A 23319-nucleotide genomic window follows, 5' to 3' on the forward strand; every position below is an offset into this window, starting at 1 on the left:
TGGCATTCCATTCTTCAAGAACTTTGCACATTGACTCTGTTGTAGTGTCTGTAAATAATAATGTGTTTGCAAGATCTGCGTCTACTAAATTTCTTGGGGTAGTTCTAGATGAGAACCTAAAGTTCCAGTGCCATATTCAATCACTTATTCAAAAAATCTCAAATTGGTATTCACATCATCATAAAAACGCACTATTTTTTCAGCAAACCGTACTCATGTCTTTATATTACGCGTACATACACAGTCATCTCTCATACTGCCTGTCATCGTGGAGTAATACATATGCCATACATCTTCATCAGCTAGAAGTTCGCATACATCTCCCTCGGCTCCTATATTCTGTTCCCTAAATGTTTTACCTTTACTCATGTTATTGAATCATAAGCTGTCACTGCTTATGTTTCGTCTTATAAATACCGAGCTTAATATTCCAGGTTTTACTCGCTCTAGCCTAATCAATTATAACAACACAAGATTTTCAGCAAAACTCAATCTTCTTCTTCCAAAAGCAAGAACTAGTTATGGGAAATTTACCATCGCGTTTTTAGGCATTTTTGTTTGGAATTCAATACCATCTGATATGAAGTCATCTACATTATAATCATTCAAGCGTAGGACGAAGGAGCATTTCATGAACACTTTATTTGACACATAGTATAATTTAACGAATATAGAATTAATTAGATTTTGTTCTGATTTACTATTATGCAATGTACTGTTCAATTTACCGAGCCACTGAATTTTGCCAATAATTGATACTTCTCCTCATTGTTAGTTTTACGTGCCATTTATCCCCGTTCGAATTTCTGCGAGTTATCTTTAAGATTTATTCAATTTTTTTCTTTCTTTTAAACTGTGTGATTAAACTTGTGATATTTAAAAAAAGATTTTTTCTCTCTTACCGTTCATTTCTGATGATGTAGAAATTGTATTATATATGACATGACTCACTGTTTGCCACGATCCTACTAGCCCCCTTTTCATGTCTTGTTAGGAGGTCCCCCCGACAGTTGTTACTTCGGGACCTCCGAATGTGTGCTTACAACCACCTTGTATTTGATTTTGTCGTATTCATTTATTTACTTATTTAAACAAATACACTACACCTGCGTACCAGACAGTCAAACTGACTGCGTTGCATGAACTATATGTTCTATTGCTGAGGACACATACGAAGCGATTGAGGCCAATTGCAAAAACACCCGTGTGCTTGAGTTGTAGCGCACGTTAAAGTACTTTAGGTGGTTAAAATTAATCCAGAACCCTCCACTACGGCGTGCCTCATAATCAGAATTGGCACGTAAAACCCCAGAAAGAAGAAGAATAATGCATACGAGGCTTGCAACAATCCCGCCCCAAGCGCACTCACGCGCCGGAAATGTAAAGCACGACAAGCTTTGTAAAATTACATACAAGCACGAGGGTAAACGCTTAAAATGGCTCGCCTTGCAGCAACACAAAGCGCGGATCACGCGATAAAAAAGCGCCGCAGTGCAAGGCCGTTCGGGACAGACAGATCCGTGAGCACTGCTACATACTCATTCGCGCGCGTACCACAGAGAGCTCGGCAATATCTGTAAACATGACCCAAACACGAAGGGAACATTTTAACAGCGAAGCTGCTCTAGCTAACCCTAAAAAGTGGCGCCTGCTGTCGCCAAACCTTGCCGAGCTATGAGGTCACTGTGTTGCCTAGCAACCACCACGCTGAGCGGCGTGTGCCTTGCCTCCTCTCCGTGCCGTGCACATGTTGCCTTGACACGGGACGTTAAGGAGAGGGAAGGAGAGCATGCAACGCTCAGGAGAGGGAAAGAGGGAATGCGAGCGAGATAGAGGGAGAAACAATGCAACGTGCAGAGCTGCTGCCGACGCCGCCCGCGTTGCCTATCCGCGCATGCACCGAAGCTGTAGCGATCACCTCACCTCGCTTTGCCTAGTAACTGCCGGCGTAGGTGCACGCTCGCTTCGCCCGACGCAGACACAGGTCCTGCCAGCCTGCCTGCGGTTGTGCCATGCCAGGAACGTTGTCTCTCGTAGGCGCCGACGCGTCCAGCGCTAGTCACGTGAAATATCACGAAATGGAAGGTACCCCCGGAAATGATTACTCTAGAACACCTTCCTTACATACGTAGCTAAGTTAAAACCAGCTAACACCTAGCAGGCAACCTAGCAGTAGCAGCCAATAAGAGACTTTCGCCGTGCGTTAGCTTTGCATGACCAAGTGCAAACATGCTCACTTCTTTTGGACAATGTTCTTGAAGCGACACTGAAAAGCGTTAAACACGCGAAAAAGACACGTCGTACATCACGGCTGTTCAGTAGATACCAATCACAATCACCGCTGCATGTCCGCCGGTCACTGTTGCTGGCAATAATTGACACCACCCTCAGATCCACACTTGCATAATAATGCAACGCCTGCAGCACGAGGCTGACATAGGAGACCAGCGAATTTGAATTCCCGAATCGCATCGGCAGCACAGTGCGCTGCCATTCATTTTAACCGGCTGCCCAGTATGCGTTGACAGCGCTGTGTTTTTAACAGCTGACCTGTTTAAGGTCGAGGTTGATCCTCACGGAGCGATGGTGTTCGCAATTTCTAGCGAAGTGGAGACAGTGTGAAATGAGGAGAGGAGGTGCAGGCACAGAAAGAAAGAGACTGACCGAGAGCGAGAGAAATAAAAAAAAAACTTTCTTGGAGAGGACGGGTTTCGAGCCCGGGGCCCCAGAGCCCGAAGGCGAGCGTCATAAGCACAAGGCTATAAGCTTTTTTTTTCTTTATTGCCGGGCTTCGACACAGTACAACAAATGAACACTCAACAATAGACAGTACGCTAAATCGCTCAAGTGGCCAAATTGTCACTGCGGCCAGGCGTTGTCATTTTAAAATTCCCTGAGCTCCACCAACGGCTCCAGCCTTGACAGCCACTCAGGAACATCCGTTTGCGCTTTCAATATCTCCAGAAACCTGTGCACACTTTCGCGGAAATACATGCGTGCTGGTCTTGCGTCTGGGTCACAAAAATAGCCAGCCATTCGGAAGCGCCATATACTGTGTAGGCCCATCAGCATAATCTGGTCAAACAGAAAACCATCCTCATTATCTCTTGGCAGGTACCCCACGCTTGCAGAACATGCATTTAGGGGTTGTGTTGTACCGACGATTGTAACACAACTTGGTATGGATTTGAGAAAGACAAAATGAGAGCGTCAGAGAGAGAGAGAGACAAACACAGAGCGAGAAAAAGAGAGAGAGAGGCGAGATTTCAACCCGGGTACTCACGGTCCGAAGGCGAGCGTCATACCCACTATGCTATACACCCACGATTGCAGAGCTCCGCTGTTTCATCACATTTCAGAAGCGTGGATCTGGCTTAATTTTTTATAGTGGTCAAATAATGTAATTCACTGCTGAGTCACTAGGGTGTTTCCTAAATTCTCGATTTTATTCATGTTTTATATCTTACTACACGAATCCAATATGCTGGACACAAAATGCGGCATTAGTGGCCATCTGACATCATAATACTGTCACGTGGCTGTGTAATATACCTGCATATTACGCCACCAATGTGATATATTCAGTATTCATCTGAGGCAACTGCCTAAATAGCACAGCTGTAAATCGCACACAATCTTGCAAGAGGAGGCACCATTCCTGACTCTTGTGCGTTCTTCCTTAGGAAAGCTGAGACGGCTTGCCTCTTCCTTGTGCCGAATGTTACCGACAACAGTGCAAAGGTGTTCTTGTGTATACAGTATGAGCTTGAGAAGAAGTAAGGCAGCTTATTACATTCGAAAGTCCTTAGATGTAATGTGCCCATTTAAGTTGTACGTTCGGAGATCTTGGCAGACCTTAAATTTATGCTGTTCATAAGTGTAAGCATTATAAGCTGGTGTTCCGCACATTGAAAGGAGCATAAAGTTGCAGTGACGTAGTGGGTTACGAAGAGCTTCTTCAGCCACCCACAGCATGCAGAAGGAACGTCCTGAAAGTAATAATACAGAAAAAGAAGTTTGAGAAAAATGTCGTACGACGTTTTTCCACAGCCCACTAGATGAAACGCTCTTTAACATTGCACCATACTTACTGTCAGCTACAAAAGTAGTTTTTCCCGGCACATGTGAATGATAAGGGTGAAAATGTGGTTCTGAATATGTATATGCAGAAAGCTTTTCTGATTTTTTTTGTCGTTGCTGCTGGTCAGCAGCAACGACCTGTTTCTTTCAAGCTGTTGACTTCACCGTGTGGTGCAGTGAAGTCAACAGCTAGAAAGAAACAGGTTAAGTTAGCGCGAAATGCTTCCCATTTTTTCACTTTGGTCGTAGACCGAAAACATCAAGAATTGTTTCTCTTCGTACAGACATCAAAAAGGGCATGCCGGATGCTTCGTTCTTGATCAAATCTGCACAAAACCGAAATATCCAAAGAAAGTTCAATTTTACCTTTTAAACATATGAGTAAATATTCATGATAGTTTGTTCACTTAAGCTTCCAAGGATTTAAGTGCTTGTTATTAGTATAAACCACCTGCTTCTCCTCCTAGTTATGGTGAATCACTTCAAAGTTGAATCTAGTATACCCTAGGTGGTCCTTGGTGTCACTGTTTGTTGGCTTTTTATGACATGAATAATAAAAATCGGGCGCCTCGGTTTCCTTTCTTCTCGAACAGATTGAAAGAATATATAAATATGCATTTTATGGAATGACAGGCAGGGTTAAGGGTAAGATTAACTAGCCATTCTTTATTACGACCAGAGGGAAACAAAGGAAATTTTGCCACCGGTGAGAATCGAACTACAGTTTTGCACAGACGTTTCGCACAGACACGGTAGATGCGCTATCGCCCCGCAAATAAAGCTTACGCCTCTATCAGAACGAAAAAGTTGTTGTCCATATTGCATAGTATGCCTGGAAGTGCTCCAACCTTTGTTTGCTTTTGCGATTGCTATATTAACTCCGAAAAAAGCATTAAATGAACCGCCGACCCGGTACGCTGTACGGGCTGTTACTGCCGATTTTGAAAGCCCTTTTCTAGTTCTTCGCGCAAGGGTAATGCAACATTTCCATAGCTTTTGCATTTCCAATGCATTTCAATGGACACGTATGTTTAGTCACATATGTCCGTCATAGAAGCTGTCGGTTAATGCGACTTGCAGCCTTGGACGACAGCACATCTAGGTATGTTTATAACGCGTCATATCGGCGCTCATCGCTTGTTGCGCTGACACTGTAGACACAAAAGAATGGATTGTTTAAAATCACCGATGGGAAAGCAGAACTACAGTGTGATTTATCCTCGTTAGACTTGTTGATTCCTCAGCCCAGACTGGCTGATAGAGTGTAGACGGACTTAGCGGGTACGGTAGGTATAAGGCCTAACCTTCGGTGGAAGTGAACGACCTCGGTGGGGGCACCTGATGAATGCTAAAATGTTTGTGTGAGCTTCAGAACCTTTTAACTATTATTTCTAGTGCACTAGGGAAACTGGAAGAGCACGAATCGCCTCAGCTCTAGAGATTGTAAAGGAGTACGTTTATCTAGGTCAATAACTCACAGGGGACCCAGATCATGAGGTGAAAATTTTCAGACGAGTAAAATTTGGTTGAAGTGCATACGGCAGGCATTGCGAAACCCTGACTGGGAGCTTACGACTGTCGTTGAAAAGAAAAGAGTACAATCATTGCATCTACCGCGGCTACCGTATGGAGCAGAAACTTGGACGAAAACCAAGAAGCTTGAGAAAAAATTAACGACTGCACAAAGTGCGATGGAACGAAAAATGTTAGGCCTAACATTAACTTACAGGAAGACAGCGGGGTGAATCACAGAGCAAATTGGTATAGCCAATATCCTAATTTACAACAAGAGAAAACAATAGAGCTGGGCCGGCCATGTAATGCGTAGGATGGATCACCGGGGGACAATTAGAGTTACAGAATGGGTACCAAAAGAAACGAAGCGCTGTCGAGGACGGCAGAAGACAAGGTGGGGGGATGAAGTTCGGAAATTTGCAGGCACAAGTTGGAATCAGATACCGCAATACAGCGATTATTGGAGATCGCAGGGAGAGGTCTTCGTCTTGGAGTGGACTTAAGTATAGGCTGATGATGATGATGATAATGACGATGATGAGCAATCTTTATAACTTGCTCAGTAGCGCAACGCCAGTGAGCTAGTTTCCATGGCTGGGATATTAGCTTGAGCTTGCGAAATGTATAACTACATCCGGTAAAAAGCTATTATGTGCCGAAAATATTTTAATAGTATCCTTACAGTACTATATCGTACAGGAAAAAAATAGGTCTTACCATAGGCGCCATAATATCCGATAATTAGGCATCTGTTATCAGCGAAGAGAACTGGATACTTGTGGACTGCCGGCGAAAAGATGCACGCCAAGAGGTGCTGTGTAAAGTGTCAAAGTTGAAATCAATTCATTAGGTTTTCTTTACTAGATATCAAATGTTGTGAAATTATTGATAATACTTATGTTTCTTTAGCAAAATTCTCTCTGCCTTGAGAAGTGATGGCGTAAAGCTGAAATGCATAACTAAACGAGATAACTTGTCGAGCATGTCGTTATGAACTGCTAAGACAAGTTCGCACAGCCCGAGAAATTTTTTTTCGAAGTCAATTATTATACAGATTTTTGTTAAGTTACCGTATAGAGACTTACCATGTTAGTATACCTATAACCCATTCGGAATGCCTTGTTACCAGAGACAAGCAGATATATTCCAATGCTGGCTGTGATCGACTAAATGGGAAATTTGCTGCAATCCTATGAAGCAATCCGCAGTGACAGAATTGTACTATATTGGCATATAGTTGTACTGATACTGGCGTATTATTACGCTTTATACAGCACAAATGCTTAGAAACGTTTTCTCTGATATGGGCTTTGCCATCTAAATGAAAATAGAATGGCCCGCGGGGTAATCATTATGCACCTACCATTGCTCACACCAGCACATAAGTAAAATGGGGTTGATCACTGCGGTAGGCTTCCATGTACACTTTGGTTAAATCTGCACCTGCATATTTACTGACATTAACAACGCGACTGAACTCCGGTATAGCCTGATATTTTGTAAACTGAATACCCTAATGAATACGTGACAAAGATGGCGCAGTCTATAGGCAGTTCTACTACTTTGATGTACTTCTTGTAAAAATAAAATAATAATTTCAAATAATGGTCATAGACAACCTTGCACGGCGTCTTAAGGATGCAGCGGGCACAAGTTCAATGTTACTATCAATGTCAGAAATTTCGGAGGAATTTGCGGACAGAATATGACCGTGTTACTACTGGCCCTAAGCTCCACTTATTGAGAGGTTATCGGTGCTACCTTTGTGATCTTCGTTGCATGAATACTCCGCGACTTCTCTACACATTACATCTAATGAAAACGATGATCAACTCTTCACGTAATATATTTCGTGAAACTGCACTGCTACTGTGCATTTCGAGGCAATCTTAAGGATTTGTAGTAAAGTCGACTTCCGGTATTTCGAATATGGATAATTTGACTTCTTGCCTGATCTGAACACGCTGGACAGCCCGGCGAGAAACCATGCATTGCTATGGAAGGAAAACTCTTAGTTTAAACACGAAAGCTTCATGCTTCCCTTAAATCGATCCTCACCCACACGCTACGGAGACTCTCAGGCTCCCGTCGAATAATATAAGCCTTCAAAGTCACCGAAATTTAGCACACGATGTTACCGGTTTCCATGCTGTGCAGCTGTTTATAAAAATTATATAACATACTGTTATAGACCGATGATCATTTCGCCTATGAAGCATTGCGTTGCCGCTTGCTTTGTGTCGTGTCGCGCTGAACCAGTTTTTAATCGTGCGGGTGCTCTTCGCCTCATGCTGGTTAAAACAAAATTCACGAGCAAAAACAAAGACATTACAGACTACATCATCATAATCAGCCTATACTTATGCCCACTTCAGAACGAAAGCCTTTCCCTGCGATCTCTAATTACCACTTTCTTGCGCTAGCTGATTCCAACTTGCGCCTGAAAATTTCCTAAATTCATCACCCCACCTAAATTTCTGCCGTCCTTGGCTGCGCTTTCCTTCTCTTGGTATTCATTGTGCACCTCTAATGGTCTACCGGTTATCCATCCTACGCGTTACATGACCAGCCCAGCTCCATTTTTTTCCTCTCAATGTCAACTAGACTAGGCTATCCCCGTTTGCTCTCAGATCCACACCGCTCTCTTCCTGTCTCTTAACGTTAGGCCTAACATTTTTAGCTCCATCGCTTTTTGTGCAGCCCTTAACTTGTGCTCAAGATTCTTGTTCATCGCTACTTCGAATGAAGGCAGCTTGGCTGCTCTGGGCACTGTAAAGGTCAGTGTAGAATGCTTCCGCTACTTTAATTATGTAATAAAAAAGTTGTCGCAGTTTCACCTGAAAGGCGAAGCATCAATTGCGATAGCAAATTTGAAGACAGCTATACGGAGTAATGATAGCAGCTTTATCAGCTGTATAAACTTGGGCATGCAGCAGCACCGGCAACACGCAGAACTGTTGTCGACGCCGTCGGCGTTTTGCCCGCGTTCGCTCAAAATGCGTGCGGCGTTGGTGACTGTTGCCGGAACCTCTGATATAAATAGGCACTTGGTGCCGCAGCTAAACGTCGCCTCCCTTCCCTCCCCCTCCCTCCCCTCCCCCACGGCCTCTCGCGCGTCGGAAGAAGGTACGTTTACTCTACATATATGGTGATTGTAGAGGAGGAAAGAGACGCCTACTTCTGCAGCCCTTAAGGGAGCACAGCGCAGAACGCGCGTTTGTTCTCCGCCGTGCGTTCACTCCCCGTGAAAGTGCGCGTCCCTCGCGCCCTTTCACTCGCACATACAGCGTTCGGCGACTCCACTCTATCAATTGGCGCTGAGCCGTGCTCCCTCAAGGGCTGCAGAAGATAGCGCCAACCTTTCCCTTTCCCAAATTGGGAAGACGCTTAAGCTTCGCTTTTAGGAGTGGAACGCGATAGCATTCAAAGATCCCTGACTGCTGCTCACGCTTCCCGACAACTGCAGTTTAAGCAACCGTAATGGTTACCGGGAAACACTGGCGGCGAACGCTGTGCACGAAAGCTAGCTTTCTGGTAGAAACGCGGCCTTTGTCGTGGGGCGATCCCGGAGATATTGCACAGCCACGCCAAAGAAATTTCATAATTTTCAGGTTTCCGTTTTTGTTTCGTGCTTTTAATATTTCTGTCTGAGAAGATTTAACATAAAAGGCATGCACTGTGGGTGTTTTGTTTCATGACATTTGTTTGTGGATTGTCATTCTCAAAATTCCGAGGAATAGCTTTGCCAAGAATGCAAGACAAGGTATGAGCAACATTACTGATAGAATGGTGTGGCATACCTAAATATATTTGGACGGCCTGCGTGGTTGGGGATGATTTTCTCGGCCGCGGGCGCCAATACCGACGCCGACACTGGATTTTCTGTGACACGGGGCCCTTAACGCGATCGCGTAAAAATTGATGATGATATTACCCTGCTTATCTTTCAGTGCATACATCTTGTCCTATGCCAAGGTTTGTTCCCACTGATTTCAAGCTGCAGTCCGTATTTTACTGCTTCTTCAATTTTTCCAGCGTTATATTTTAGGATATCCCTTACTTTCATCTTGTTGATCAGTTTCCACAGTTCAGCAAATTCTATCCGATCTCTCGAGTTTGACACTTTCATGTTTGCCCGTTTCCTTATTAGATCCTTTGCTACTTGGGTGAGGTTACCTACTGGTTTCCTTGGTGCCTCACCTCCCTCTTCAATTGCTGCTTCTGAGATCAGCCTAGTCACTGTTTCATTCATTACTGCTATGTTGTCTTTGTCTTCCTGTTCTAAAGCTGCATATTTGTTTGTGAGCACCAGCCTGAAACGGTCTGCTTTTACCCTTACTGCGTCTAGGTTGGCCTGTTTCTTCTTGACTAATTTTACTCTTTCTCTCTTCAAATTGAGAGAAATCCTAAGCCTCACTTACCTATGGTCACTGCACTTTACCCTAACTAGCACTTCCATATCCTGCACTAGGCTGGGATCTGCAGAGAGTATCAAATCTATTTCATTCCTTGTTTCTCCATTAGGACTTTTCCAGGTCCACTTCCTTTGGCTGCGTTCCCTGAAGAAGGTATTCAATATTCGGAGCCTATTGTTTTCCGCGCATATTCTACCAACATCTCTCCTCTAGTGTTTCTAGAATCGATGCCATAGTTGCCAATTGCTGGATCACCAGCCTCTTTTTCCCCACTTTTGCATTGTAGTCGCCCATGACTACAGTATACTGAGTTTGCACCTTTCTCATTGCTAATTCAACATCTTCATAAAACTGTTCTATTTCTTCATCATCGGGACTGGAGGTTGAGGCGTAGGCTTGTACTACCTTCATTCTATACCTTCTATTCAGCTTTATTACGACGACTGCTACCCTCTCATTAATGTTCTAGAATTCATCAATGTTGCACGCTATGTCCTATGGATTCGAAATCCTACCCCGAATTCTATCTTATCTTGAAGACCTCTGTAGCAGAGGACGTGGCCATTAGTCAGCACTGTATAAGCCTCAGCAGTACTTCTGACCTCACTAAGGTCGCTAATATGCCAGGCAGTGCCTGATAATTCTTCAAATGGCCCTGCTAAGCTAGCCTCACTCGATAGGGCGCGCGTGTGGAATGTTGCCAGGTTCACATTCCAGACTACATCGACGAATAAATTACACATTTGTAATCTCTCATTCTGCTGATTTTTATTAATTAGGACGTGTTGGATAATTCGACCAAGTCGTGCATTCCAGCAAGGATCGAATTAACACGAGCCAGCGATACCACTATAGCCAGAGGAATATGTCTAGCATTGCGTGGAACATTACTTTACTCTAGTGAAAAGTCGAGCAATATGCGTGCAAAGATATGTGTAACGGACCAGATGAAATGAACATTGCTTAAAAGTGTACACATTGTCTCACTACGCTATTAGAGGATGCTAGCTTAAATAGATGACCAAACAATGAGAATCGTAGGTAAAGAGACACTTTAGCAGCAATAATAGTTGCTATGCAATTGCGTATCAGTGCGGCCTATCCAGTGTATCAAGCGTCACAAGCGTCATACTACCAGAAATCAGGTTGTCCATTTGGCTCATGAATGCAAGGTACGCGACATTCGTAATGTCTGCGAGAATAAATGAGCTACTGCAAAGGAGGGCGCACGTTTATTATTGCCTGATAACATATTACTGAGTCGGACAGGTTCTTAAAGAAGAGCGATGGAAGACGAATAAAGTGGCTGGAAAAATTTAGGTTTTGTAAGCGTACAGTTACAGCCATTGCCGTGCGGTATGTTAGTTTGTATTTAGTGCAAAACCTTTGAGGCCATCGCTTGTATGTGTCTGCCATCTAGTACCTGCCAGTATTTTTGCGCTAAGAACTGGGTTGCTAGCCTCCTTTGTGATGTAAAGCTCACCCATAACTTTCTAGCGAAGACTGACGCCTTCTGCAGACTATCAATCCGCAAGTCAGGGCGGGTGCTATAAACGAAAACACGCACGCACCTACGAATAGAAAATAAGGTATACTAGGGAATTCATCGGCAACAAAGTGTTGCACGTCTTACAACCAACGCAGTAAATAATTTTGCTGTTCGTTGAGCAGACAGTGCACAAGTACTTCACATACGTAATATAGGGTCTTCAATTTGCAACAGGTTCCTTTTACAGCACTACTCATACAGCGGCTGTCAACGTTTGAATGCAACGATGAAGATTATATAACGCACGAAGTTATGGAATCGTTCACCACAACTAATTGGGTATTCAGCAGCCTAATACATGGCTGAAATAATGGAAGTTGCTAAAAGTGTATCCCGCCATTGTGAATTTGAGCATTGCAGGAAGACATGCCATCTTATCTACCATACTCAGCCCCGTTGGCCTACTACTGCTAGTAAGCAGTGGTGCTGGCGGCGCTTTGATACTGATAATCGCGCTTGAACTTAAATTTCCTGAAAACCAGATTTGTCCTTCGCGTGGCCATGAGACTGCCTCCTACCAACGGCTTTCCGCTCTATGTGGTACTTTGAATACAGGGGTGAATATTCCAAGTTGAGGTGCCATGTGAGCAGAGGCAGCTGGTGTGGTGGTCCCGAGAGTCAGTAAAAGTCCCACAGGAGTCCCAGACCGAGGATATCCTCTGGCACCCCTAACCCCCCCTCCTCTAGGCGGCCTCCGGTCGCAGCTGAAAGATATATTTATACAAACCAAAGCCAACGTGATCCGTGGGTTTTGTTTTTCGGGATAAATTTATTTCCTCTTCCTCTTTGAAGTGTCCACTGCACAAATAGCCTCACTCGACGTCGTAAACCAGATAACCGTCACCCGTCACGTGCTCGGTATCTATTTCTGAGTTACTACCGGTCTGTCCGACATCACAATCCCCTGCATTTTCTGCAGCGTGTGTGCACCGTTCTATTCCTCTCCAAATGACCACACAACCTCATCCAAACCATGCCGCGTCGAGGGCCGTTGGCTAATACTTTGATATAAGTCTTGTTCTTGATGACTTGCTTTAATTGCATGATGTGTATTTTAAAACTAACATTAGAACGGCCAACAAATATGGTTGGCCCATAGAAAGTTGCAACTGGCTACGTTTTATTTGTGTGCAGTAATAATTCATAATACGGCACCCTTAAGCCTTAGTGAGCCGGTTTTTAAGGAAGTTTGACAAGTTTTATTTCATTTGTTTCTACTATTGTTAGCCATATCATTTTCAAAAACATTTAAGTAACTACACACGCATTATCTTATTTATTAGTGAGCCGTTGTAATACCTCTATTTCTTCAAACGTTTGCAGAATTACCAACACAATAGTAGAACAGTACACTCAAAATCGAACCGGTCCTGGATGTTTTCTGTTCATTTCCTAGGACCATTTATTTTAACACTCAATGCCCACTCCGTACTTGCAGCGGAGCCCTGAACATGGGCCCATATGTAAGCGCGACCTCGAAAATTTGTCACTCATTTTTTCTTGATATGACATCTTATCACGAAAATGCTATTCACATTTGACAATTTTAAAAGAATGCTATTTACAAAACATCCCGCCGAAAACAACCGTGTAAATCTTTGAGTGCATTGGACAAATAATTTTATAATGCGCAGCATGCGCTTTTGCCTACTGACCTAAAAATATATCGCTTGTTTGATTACTTGAAATTCAATACCTTGATCTTCACCAATCAAGGAAATTCCATTTGCAACAATTTTTTTATGAAACTGATGTATGGTACATGCGGGGTGCCAATATTGCAAATTACTTCAGTGGTCAGGTAAAATTTTGCATGAAATAATTATAGCGAAGTTTTACACTTATCGGAAACTGTTTTTTTGTTTTAAGTACTTACTCGATGCTGAAGCATGTCCTCGTCCAGTGCTTCTCACACCTTCTACAATAATCTGTGTTTGGCTGTTCACTGTCACTTCCGGAGTTATTTGCAGCGTTAAATTACTGCAAAGAAATACAGTATGAAGTACTCCGCCATGTTTAATTCTACGAACTATTTACACGATTTGAAATCATGAATTCGTAATCTTTTATTAGAAGTAGCAAAATAATGCAGCATATCCGGGATAATGTCGCACATCCTCAAGAAAAAATTATTCTCCCCAACTGCTTAACCTCGTGCCCCTTAACATGAGCAGACTTCGGCATTTTCATTCGCCGCAGACTTACTTCTTTCATTTATTTACTGTCGATGAAGGGACGCAACAGAGCAAGATTGGTAGGTGAAGAACAGCTTAGTATAATAACACGAAGTGAGCAGAAACGTCTGTATTGAAATAATTGGACGTCGATGACAGAGTGGATGCTGGTTGAAACCAGCATCCCTCAAGTCCCTGTTTGTCATTAGGACTAATTAATTAATATTCTTATTAGTTGGACAGTTACGTACACCTGATTTTAGGCGGCCCTGGTTATTGCGAGAAATATATAAAGGTTGCGTGAAAAGCAAGTTATAGTTAATAGCGTTGAAGTTGTAGAGATTTTGGGAAAGACAGGGCTGATGAAATTTTTCGATCAAGCCAACCCTTTCGTAAATGGAAAATTTTAATATTGTGACAGTTCCTGTGAGAAAATAGTTCGACAGAATATTATGAATAGAGCGGTGTTGGATAGATTCAACGCAAAGGGATTAGGAAAGAATATTTCTGTTTTCGTTAGATGATGCCTAGTGAAGTTTCAAACGTCCTAATGTTTTAAGAACAATAACATTGCATTAATAGGAGCGAGAGAAAAGTTATGGCTTATGTTACCCAGTAAACGACAACCATTACTGCTGCTTCGGTTAATACAGGAAAGATTCTCGCAAACATAAACACCAAGGTATTATAGATGTTACACGGGGAATAGTTACAGAGCACTGGACGAACAATATGTCCAGTAGTTCGGATTACAATAAATTAGTGATCATTACCCTATTACAAAAACCAGCGGCTTCCAGGGCCTTCCAGTGTGAAACCAGCACGTTTTTTAACACTGGATGGCACTGGGGACGCTGCCGCACGCTGGGAGTCACTGCGACGCTGGTGAGATCGCTGAATCAGAGCTGGGTCACACTGGACGAGACACTGGATTCACTGCTATGGCGCTGGGGCGCACTGGTGTGCGCTGTACACGCGCTGGTTGTCGCTAGGAGTTCGCTGGCTCGTACTGGAAAGTGCGCTGGATTTCGTTTGTGCCGCACTGCCGGAGTATAGGCGCTGTTAAATATTAAATGCTTGATACAATATTAGGGGCATCTCCTGTACAAAAAACAGACTCCTCTCCTAAATAGCGCTATAATTTGGTATCATAAATGTCTGTTTCGTGTCGGCGATGTTGCAGCTAGGAATAAAGGTGCGTGAGCTAGCCCATGCATATGCGACACTTCAGATCACTTTCGATTTGTACATTTCCCTTTTGACTGTGCGGATAGCTGTATTCGTGAACGCAATTACGCAAACGCAGATAACGCCTCGTTTTCTAGTAGTTTGTACGCAATCGATAACTGCGAGTTGTCATAGGTGTTGTACAGTCGACACGAAACCCAGCAGCCGTTCAGACGCGTTCGAACGGACCTCAGGAAGCCTGCCGCTCATTGATATTATATCACCGACAACAATGCTGCGGCAATTCGTGCGCTTCCACTTTCTCTGGCGTAGTAAAAAGAATAGGTAAAAGGTTCTGAAGCTCAAATACAAACATTTTCCCAGTCGCCAGGTACCCCACCGAGATCGTTCGCTTCCACCGAAGGTTAGGCCTACCGTACCCGCCGAGTCCGTCTACACTCTATCGGCCCGTCTGGGCTAACAAGTATAACGAATATAAATCACTCGGTAGTTCAGCTTTCCCATCGGTGTTTTATTGCGATAGCAATTATATGGACACTCCAAAGCAGATTTCTGCCGTCGGCGTCGCCATCGCCGTGAGGTTCCGTATGAGGTCAATGAAGATGAAATCGATGATGATGATAAGTGGTTCTTGAGGGAAAGGGAAAGGTTGGCGCTATCTTCTGCAGCCCTTGAGGGAGCACGGCTCAGCGCCAAAGGAGATGAAATCGTCGCCGCGCGATGATAAGTGGTTCTTGAGGGAAAGGGAAAGGTTGGCGCTATCTTCTGCCGCCGAACGCTGTATGTGCGAGTGAAAGGGCGCGAGGGACGCACGCTTTCACGGGGAGTGAACGCATTAAGGGCTGCAGAAGTAGGCGTCTCTTTCCTCCTTTACCATCACTATATATGTAGAGCAAACGCGCCTTCTTCTGACGCACGAAAGGCCGTGGGGGGGAGGGGGAGGGAAGGGAGGCCACGTTTAGCTGCGGCACCAAGTGCCTATTTATATCAGAGGCTCCGGCAACAGTCACCAACGCCGCACGCATTTTGTGCGAACGCGGGCAAAACGCCGACGGCGTCGACAACAGTTCTGCGTGTTGCCGGTGCTGCTGCATTTCCAAGTTTATACAGCTGATAAAGCTACTATCATTACTCCGTATAGCTCTCTACAAATTTGCTATCGCAATTGATGCTTCACCTTTCAGGTGAAACTGCGACAACTTTTTTAAACAGACCATTATTTCGTGTTTACAGTGCCAGCAGAACAAACGATGAGCGCCGATATGACACGTTATAAACATACCTATATGTGCTGTCGTGGAAGGCTTCCAGCCGCATTAACCGACCGCTTCTCTGACAGAGACATGTGACTAAACATACGTGTCGATTGAAAAGCATTGTGGAGCTATGAAAATGTTACATTACCTTCGCGCGAAGAATAAGAAACGGCTGTCAAAATCGGCAGTAACAGCGCGTACAACATCCCGGGTCGGCGGTTAATTTAAGGCTTTTTTCGTAGTTAATATACCAATCGCAAAAGCAAATCAGTGTTGCAGCACTTCCAGGCATGCTATGCCATACGGACAACAGCCTTTTCGTTCTCATAGAGGCGCAAGTTTTAGTTGAAGGCGATATCGCATCTACCATGTCTGTGCGAAACGTCTGTGCCAAGCTGCAACTGTGTCTGCGCGTTGACATGGCAAAATATGAATCCGTAATCATGAATCCGTAATCACGAATCACCGTGGCGTAGTGGAATAATACTCGGATTGGCATCTGTAGGCCGGACGACCGAATCCTACTGGGTATTTTTGGTTTTAACTTATTTTTTTATTTTTTTATTGCATTACAACGCTCTCTTTTTCTTTTTGTATTCGAAAAATATATAAGGTAGCCAGGCACCACGTATTTCTCGCTGTAGAGCTGCAATTTGCACCGGTACCTCAAGCCCAGAGCCTCCCAGTATGCCGCGCCTTGCCAGCGTCCCAGCATCCAGCGCGCGACACTGGGCCCATAACCAGGCATGACACTGGGCACTGGATACTGGGTTTTGCAATAGGGTAGGTTTCTAAGGCCAAATATTTCACTATAGCTGGCACTGCAAGACAGCTTGACATGAAGAAGTTCGTAATAAAGTAAGTCCCACAAAAAGCAAATACGTAAATAAGTTATAATGTAGGACGATCTAAACTGTTAGTTTACATGGCGAATGGTGTGTGACCGAATGCAGATCCTTGAGGGACGTTGGATGTTATAGGACAGACGCGAGAATCATCGAACATGAGCTTTTACGGTGGTGGTGGTGAAAACAACCGCATATCCACGGCGTGAATGATGATGAGTGGGCGAAGCTCCGGAGGGAATCATCGGTAAACCGTGAATCTTCCGTGTAATTCGCCCAGTCTCGCCGCACTAAATCGAACGATTGACTTCCACCAATGACACGCGCCATATGTGACGTCATTCCTATTTTATAACAGCGCCCTTCATTATAATTGCACCATCTCCCGCTTAAGGGGACGCTAGCACAAACGCGTTAGAAACGTGCAGTACTCTAAGGGGAAGAGGCCACAGCGTCTTACGCAGCCGTTTACACATGCCGGAACGTGCACCGCGTTTGCCGACGCCATCAGCGTTTATGAATACGGGGGGTAAGGTGGAGAGGCCACAGCGTCTTACACCAGCTTCTTGCACGGGCCGTAACGCGCTAGCACAAACGCGTTAGAAACGCGCAGTCTTTCGTTAATGTTGGGTATTTATTGCCATCGTGGTGCGTCTGTCCATGTGCGCTTCGTGGCGTAGTGGTTAGCGACACGCTTTCAGAAGCGAGGGGTCCCTGGTTCGATTCCGCTACGGCCACAGCTCTCGGAATTTTTTTTTCTCATAAAAGTAGACGTGGCTACCTACTACGACGACTACTACTACTACTAAAGAGGAGGGACAGACCCACACCCTAAGGAGCTTCGCCCCTAAAACTTTATTGAGTGATGACATGAGAGAGTTGGGGACGGCCTTAAGGGCCGGCCTTTCACAAAATCTAGGAGGGCTCCCTAGTCCGGAACCCCTGTGGCTTCTGCTGCAGCACGCGTTCGGGTCACTAGGGCGCGTTGATCCTCCAGGGTCGAGTACCCAAGCAGGGCAGCCTCCCAGCTCTCTCGGGTAGGGGGGGAATGAGAAGGGGTGTGGCGGGACCGCCGGGTTTGATGGGTAGGCCCACACCAGGTGAAATGGGTTCGCGAACGGATGGTCACAGTGTGGGCAGGCCCCGGAGAATGCCGGGTTAATGTGTGTGAGTATGGACGGGCACAATACTGTGTTGGTGTAGAGACGGAGGAGCCAGCGCTCGTCCGCCTAGTTTAGGCCCGATGCCTGTGGTGGTAATCTGAGCCTGTGCGATTTGTACAGGGCCGTGATTTGTTTGAAGGATGTAGCCGGATTTGGTGCTGGAACAGCCGGCGATGGAGGGTGACGCGGATCCCGGTAATTTAGAGCGCGGGCTGAGGCATCGGCAGCCTCGTTTCCACCTAGCCCTGTATGGCCAGGGGTCCAGATGATTGTACGCGGTTTGGGGCGATCTAGATAGTAGCATCGTTTAAGAATTTGGGCTGCGCGTTCAGTGATGCAACCTCGGATGAGATTTTGGCACGCACTCCGCGAGTCGGTAATGATGATCCGAGATGCGGGCTCCGCTGCGGCGAGTGCTATGGCGACTTCTTCCGTGTGTGTGATGTCGGGTGCTCGTAAGGTGAGCCCCTGAATAGGTACGTTTTGGTGAACAACAGCGGCCGTGTACCACCCGCCGTGATGCGGGCCGGATGCGTCCGTGTAGAAGACCCCCGTGCGTGAGCCATAGCGTTGCTGTAGCTTTTATGGAGCGTATGCGATTACGCACACACACTCACACACACACACACAAGCACACACACACACAGAAACAGTTAATTTTTAACACTGGAGTGTAGTTATCGTGCATGTTTCCTTAGAAGGTGGATTTTAAGGCAAACTGAATCAAACACCAAAGCAAAGTCAATGGGAAAAAAACAGGCGATTACGATAATCTCAAATGAGAGCGCAGCTCTATAAGTGTTTTCAGTTCGCGATATTGACACGCGTACTTGTTTATCTTTCACCGGTGACCGCTTTTCACCGGTTCAAAAATGTTAAAGTTATCGCTCGGCATAGGACGCGCCTGCATGTATCGGAAGTTTCTCGAACGTTATTGCATGATGCTTCTATCCGTCATCTGTTGCCACCGACGGTTATGTAATCTGATTGTGTGAGCGAGGCGAATTGTCTAGTACTTTCTGGAAGACACACCGACCCCAGAGATTACTCTGGAACATTCGATGACTCATGTATAAAAGCCGACGCGTTTTTCCGATGACCAGATTTCGACGATCGCCTACTGCGTTCGCCGCTGTCATTGTGCTTCGAGTGCAACTTGCTTTTGTGGGCACAGGTTCACCCAATAAAGAGCCCGTTTCGTCATTCACAGTTTTGTTACTGTTTTCTTCACCGTCACTACTACGTGACAATAAATTGGCCGGCGCGAACAATCTATTTCGTGCAGCGCTGTGTATTCTGGCACCATATCGTAGCCATCGACGCCGCACAGCTCGTCTTGTGCGGCACTACGCTTTTCTTCTAACGCTTTCGCCATACCCTCCTCCTCCGCTTTCCTCCTCTTGTTCTCTTCGCTCTCGCCATCTTTCATTACCCGTTGGGTTCCGCATTCGCTCTTTCATCCTTCACTGTGCTCGTTCGCTCGGCTACGCCGAGTACGCGGACGCTCGCCGCACAATGGGCGCCTAAAGGCCGAACCACACGCGGCTTATCGTACGCGTTTCACTAGGCGTCGCACGTTTACGAGGCCGTGCGCGCTTGTCCCCGCGTCTTGAGAGGGAGACGCGCAGCCTGTGCTTGCGTCAGGCAGGGGCCCGTATTCTGAAGCGTTCCACTTGGCGAAATTTCTTTTCCGCTTTCAGGCGCGCGATGATTGGCTGTTTTAGCAAAATGGGATGAGTTGATTGGCTGGTTGAGCCCGACGTCATTGAATTTTGCTCAACCAGCCAATCAGCGCGCGCCTGAAAGCGTAAAAAGAAATTTTGCCGAAATGGAACGTTTCAGAATACGGCCCCAGGGCTTGATTTTAAGCATCATTCTAAGCGTAGACGATGCAAGTGGTAGCCTGTGCGCCATCGTCATGTGACCGGCATGTAAACTTCTGGTGCGGGTTTTGAAGCATGTTGTTGTTTCGGAATCGTCCTGAGTCTCCGCGAGTCCCCGCTGATTCCATTTCGAACAAAGACGATGGACGCTATCAATAATCAACCGCTAGTCGACTACGTTGAGGCTCTGCCTGCCGTTGCGAAGAACAAGCACCATAAAAATAAGCACGTGACTGTCTGCTTGTTGGCCGAGTTGCCGAGAAATGTGATGCGCAAGGCTGCCGTAAAAGGCAAGTGCTCAAAGTTTTATACGGTTGTCATACGCGGGGCAGTCTCATTAGCGATCGTGCTCGAACCGTGGTATCAAATTTCTCAATCAGCGATTGCCTTTCTTGCACAAGTTAACAATAAACTTCTTTGCTAATACCTAAACACGAACGTTACCCGCCAAGGGGATTCTAGCTGCACTGTGCTAGGCGCAGTGAAGCGCTCACTTGTGTACGCATCGTGTGGCTACTAGCCCTTCTGTTCTTCACACGCGTACGGACTCGGAGACGCCTACACTCACCTCTAAGCTTAGTGAGACGTGTATACTGTGCTCTGTGTGGTCTGGCTTTAAAAGCTGGGCTCTAATAGATTCAGCGAAGCAGGGACAGCAGACAGTAGGAAATATATTGCTGCTAAAAGACAGGAGCTAGGTTTCGCATGATCAGTCTTTTTCAGAAACCGTGTGACTACGCATGAAATAAATAATGGAACTACAGAAAGGCAGTATTGTTAACAGTGACAATGTTCATGCACTGTAAGGTCGTGAAGGTTATCGGCTTGTAATTTTTGCGAATATACTATTACTTTTGCTAATGACATTGAACTTGCTGATAATATTACCCTGAAAGATAAGCAGGGTAATATTATCAGCAATTTCGACAACATAGTGAAAGATAAGCAGGGTAATACCATCAGCAATTTCGATGATATAGGAAAAGCAGCGGAAGAATTCTGTACTGACCTGTTCAGTAACAGAGCTACTTCCTTCGAAGTAGTCATGAACAGGATACAGAGGCTCCTTCTATAACTAGCGATGAAGATAGACGGGTCTTGCAAGACATGACCAGGGGAAACGCTACTGGAGAAGATGGAATAACAGTCGATTTATTCAAAGATGGAGGAGATATAATGCTTGAAAAGATTGCGGCCCTTTATACGCAATACCTCACGACTTCAAGTGTACAAGAGAGCTGGAAGAACGCCTACAATATACTAATCCATAGAAGGGGGACGTTGAAGAATTGAATTATAGACCCATTAGCTTGATTTCAGTATTGTATAAAATATTCACCAAGATAATTTTCAATAGAATTAGGGCAGTGCTTGACTTCAGCCAACCAAGAGAACAGGCTGCGTTCAGGAAGGGATATTCTACGATGGATCATATGCATGTCATCAATCAGGCAATCGAAAAATCTGCGGAGTACAATCAACCTTTTTATATGGGTTTCATAGATTATGAAAAAGCATTTGACTCAGTAGAGATACCAGCAGTCATAGAGGCATTGCGCAATGAAGGAGTACAGGAGGCATACGTGAATATCATGGGAAGTATCTACAAGGATTCCACAGCTACCTTGGTTCTCTACAAGAAAAGTAGAAACTTACCTATCAAGAAAGGGGTCAGGCAAGGAGACACAATCCCTCCAATGCTATTAACTGCATGCTTAAAAGTATTCAAGCTCGTAGACTGGGAAGGCTTAGAGTGAGCATCAACGGCGAAAATTTCAGCAACCTTTGGTTTGCAGATGACATTGTATTATTCAGCAGCAATGGAGACGAATTTTAAGAAATGATTGAAAACACGAGAACGCAGGAGATGGAAACTTAAGACGATGAGCAACACGAGAAAAAGGTGAGAGCACGCACCAACCTTTCGACAAGTTTACTTGTCTTCTTCAAGGAAGACAAGTCCACTTGTTTAGTTCACTAGGAAAAAGTGTAAGAGTGGGGTTGAAGATGAATATGGAAAAGACAAGGATAACGCCTAGCAAGGGAACAAGAATCCAGGGTCGCCAGTCAGCCTCTAGAGTCTGTAAATGAGTACGTTTATCAAGGTCAATTACTCACAGGGGATCCTAATCATTAGAAAGAAACTTAGTGAATAAAATTGGGTTGGAGTGCATAAGGTAGGCATTACCAAATCCTCACTGGGAGCTTACCACTGTAATTGAAATGAAAAGTGTACAATCATTGCATTCTACCGCTGCTAACATAAGGGGTGGAAACTTGGAGGTCTACAAAGAAGCTCGAGAACCAGTTAAGGACCGCACAAAGAGCCATGGAACGAAAAATGTTAGGCCTAACGTTAAAAGACAGGAAGAGAGAGGAAGTGTGGATCAGAGAGCAAACGGGGATAGCCGATATTCTAATTCACATTAAGAGAAAAAAATTGAGCTGGGTAGGCCATGTACTGCATATGATGAATAACCGGTGGACCAGTTGGATGCCAATTGGATCAAAGTGACCAATTGGATGCAAAGAATATAAACAAAAAACATAGATATTTACAAGAATGAGAAGAAAGAAATTAGAAGAGAAATCTGTATGATAACACAAAGGCAGTGCTTTGCTCTTTGAGGCTTGAGCCCGTTGCCTAAGGACAAAACACATGCCAGAGCAAATATTCGGAACCAGATGAGAGATGCGTACGCTGCAGCTTAAATTCGGAGATAACTCAGCACAGCCTACTGAAATGCGAACGATTCACCCAGTGAGAACCGTAAGCAACATGCTCCTTCCAGAAGCGCTTGGATATAAACTGGACGGATGCATCAACCGGTCAGCAGTCGAGATAAGCAAGAGTTGTTTAGAGTATTGGTGGAGAAAAATCAGGGAAGAGATTGATACGGCCGGATCTGTTACAGTGAAAGGTAACGGTAAAATGCAGATACTGAAGGAGAAAAATCTTAAGGAGATGATACAAAATTGATAGATAAAAAAACATGTATTGCATACCTGATTAAATCAAACAGGCATGGTGATTATTTGTCACCACCACGTTTCAAAGAGTATGCCATTAAATCATCATCATAATCATCATCGAAGCGCGAAATAGCAGTCCCGCTGCAGTAGCACGCCTCATCCAAAACTCGTTTCGATAGTGGCAATACGTTCTGACACTAAATTGATTAAAAGCCAAACGGATTTCTTGGCGTGCATTGTAGCCCGTTGCGAAGTGGTTCCTGTTTCCTCAAGCATAG

At 44.9% G+C, this 23319-nt stretch overlaps 1 protein-coding gene across 4 annotated transcripts in view; it reads right to left on the bottom strand.

The window, feature by feature from the left end:
• Positions 1–2836: 2836 nt before the first annotated feature.
• The window catches only part of LOC125947023 (uncharacterized), a 180633-nt gene continuing 160150 nt past the window's right edge, over positions 2837–23319 (bottom strand). For 3 of the 4 annotated variants that reach the window (XM_049671294.1, XM_049671295.1, XM_049671293.1), the window contains 2 exons: positions 13436–13539; positions 2837–3989 (listed from right to left, as the gene is read on the bottom strand). In XM_049671294.1, the coding sequence (XP_049527251.1) occupies positions 3790–3989; positions 13436–13539 (304 nt within the window). In that variant the 3' untranslated portion in view covers positions 2837–3789. Of the gene's footprint in view, positions 3990–6312; positions 6410–13435; positions 13540–23319 lie in introns of all 4 variants that reach the window. The other variant, XR_007468077.1, reaches the window with a different exon arrangement.

This window comes from Dermacentor silvarum, chromosome 7, assembly GCF_013339745.2.
Source record: "Dermacentor silvarum isolate Dsil-2018 chromosome 7, BIME_Dsil_1.4, whole genome shotgun sequence".
Taxonomy (NCBI): Eukaryota; Metazoa; Arthropoda; class Arachnida; order Ixodida; family Ixodidae; genus Dermacentor; species Dermacentor silvarum.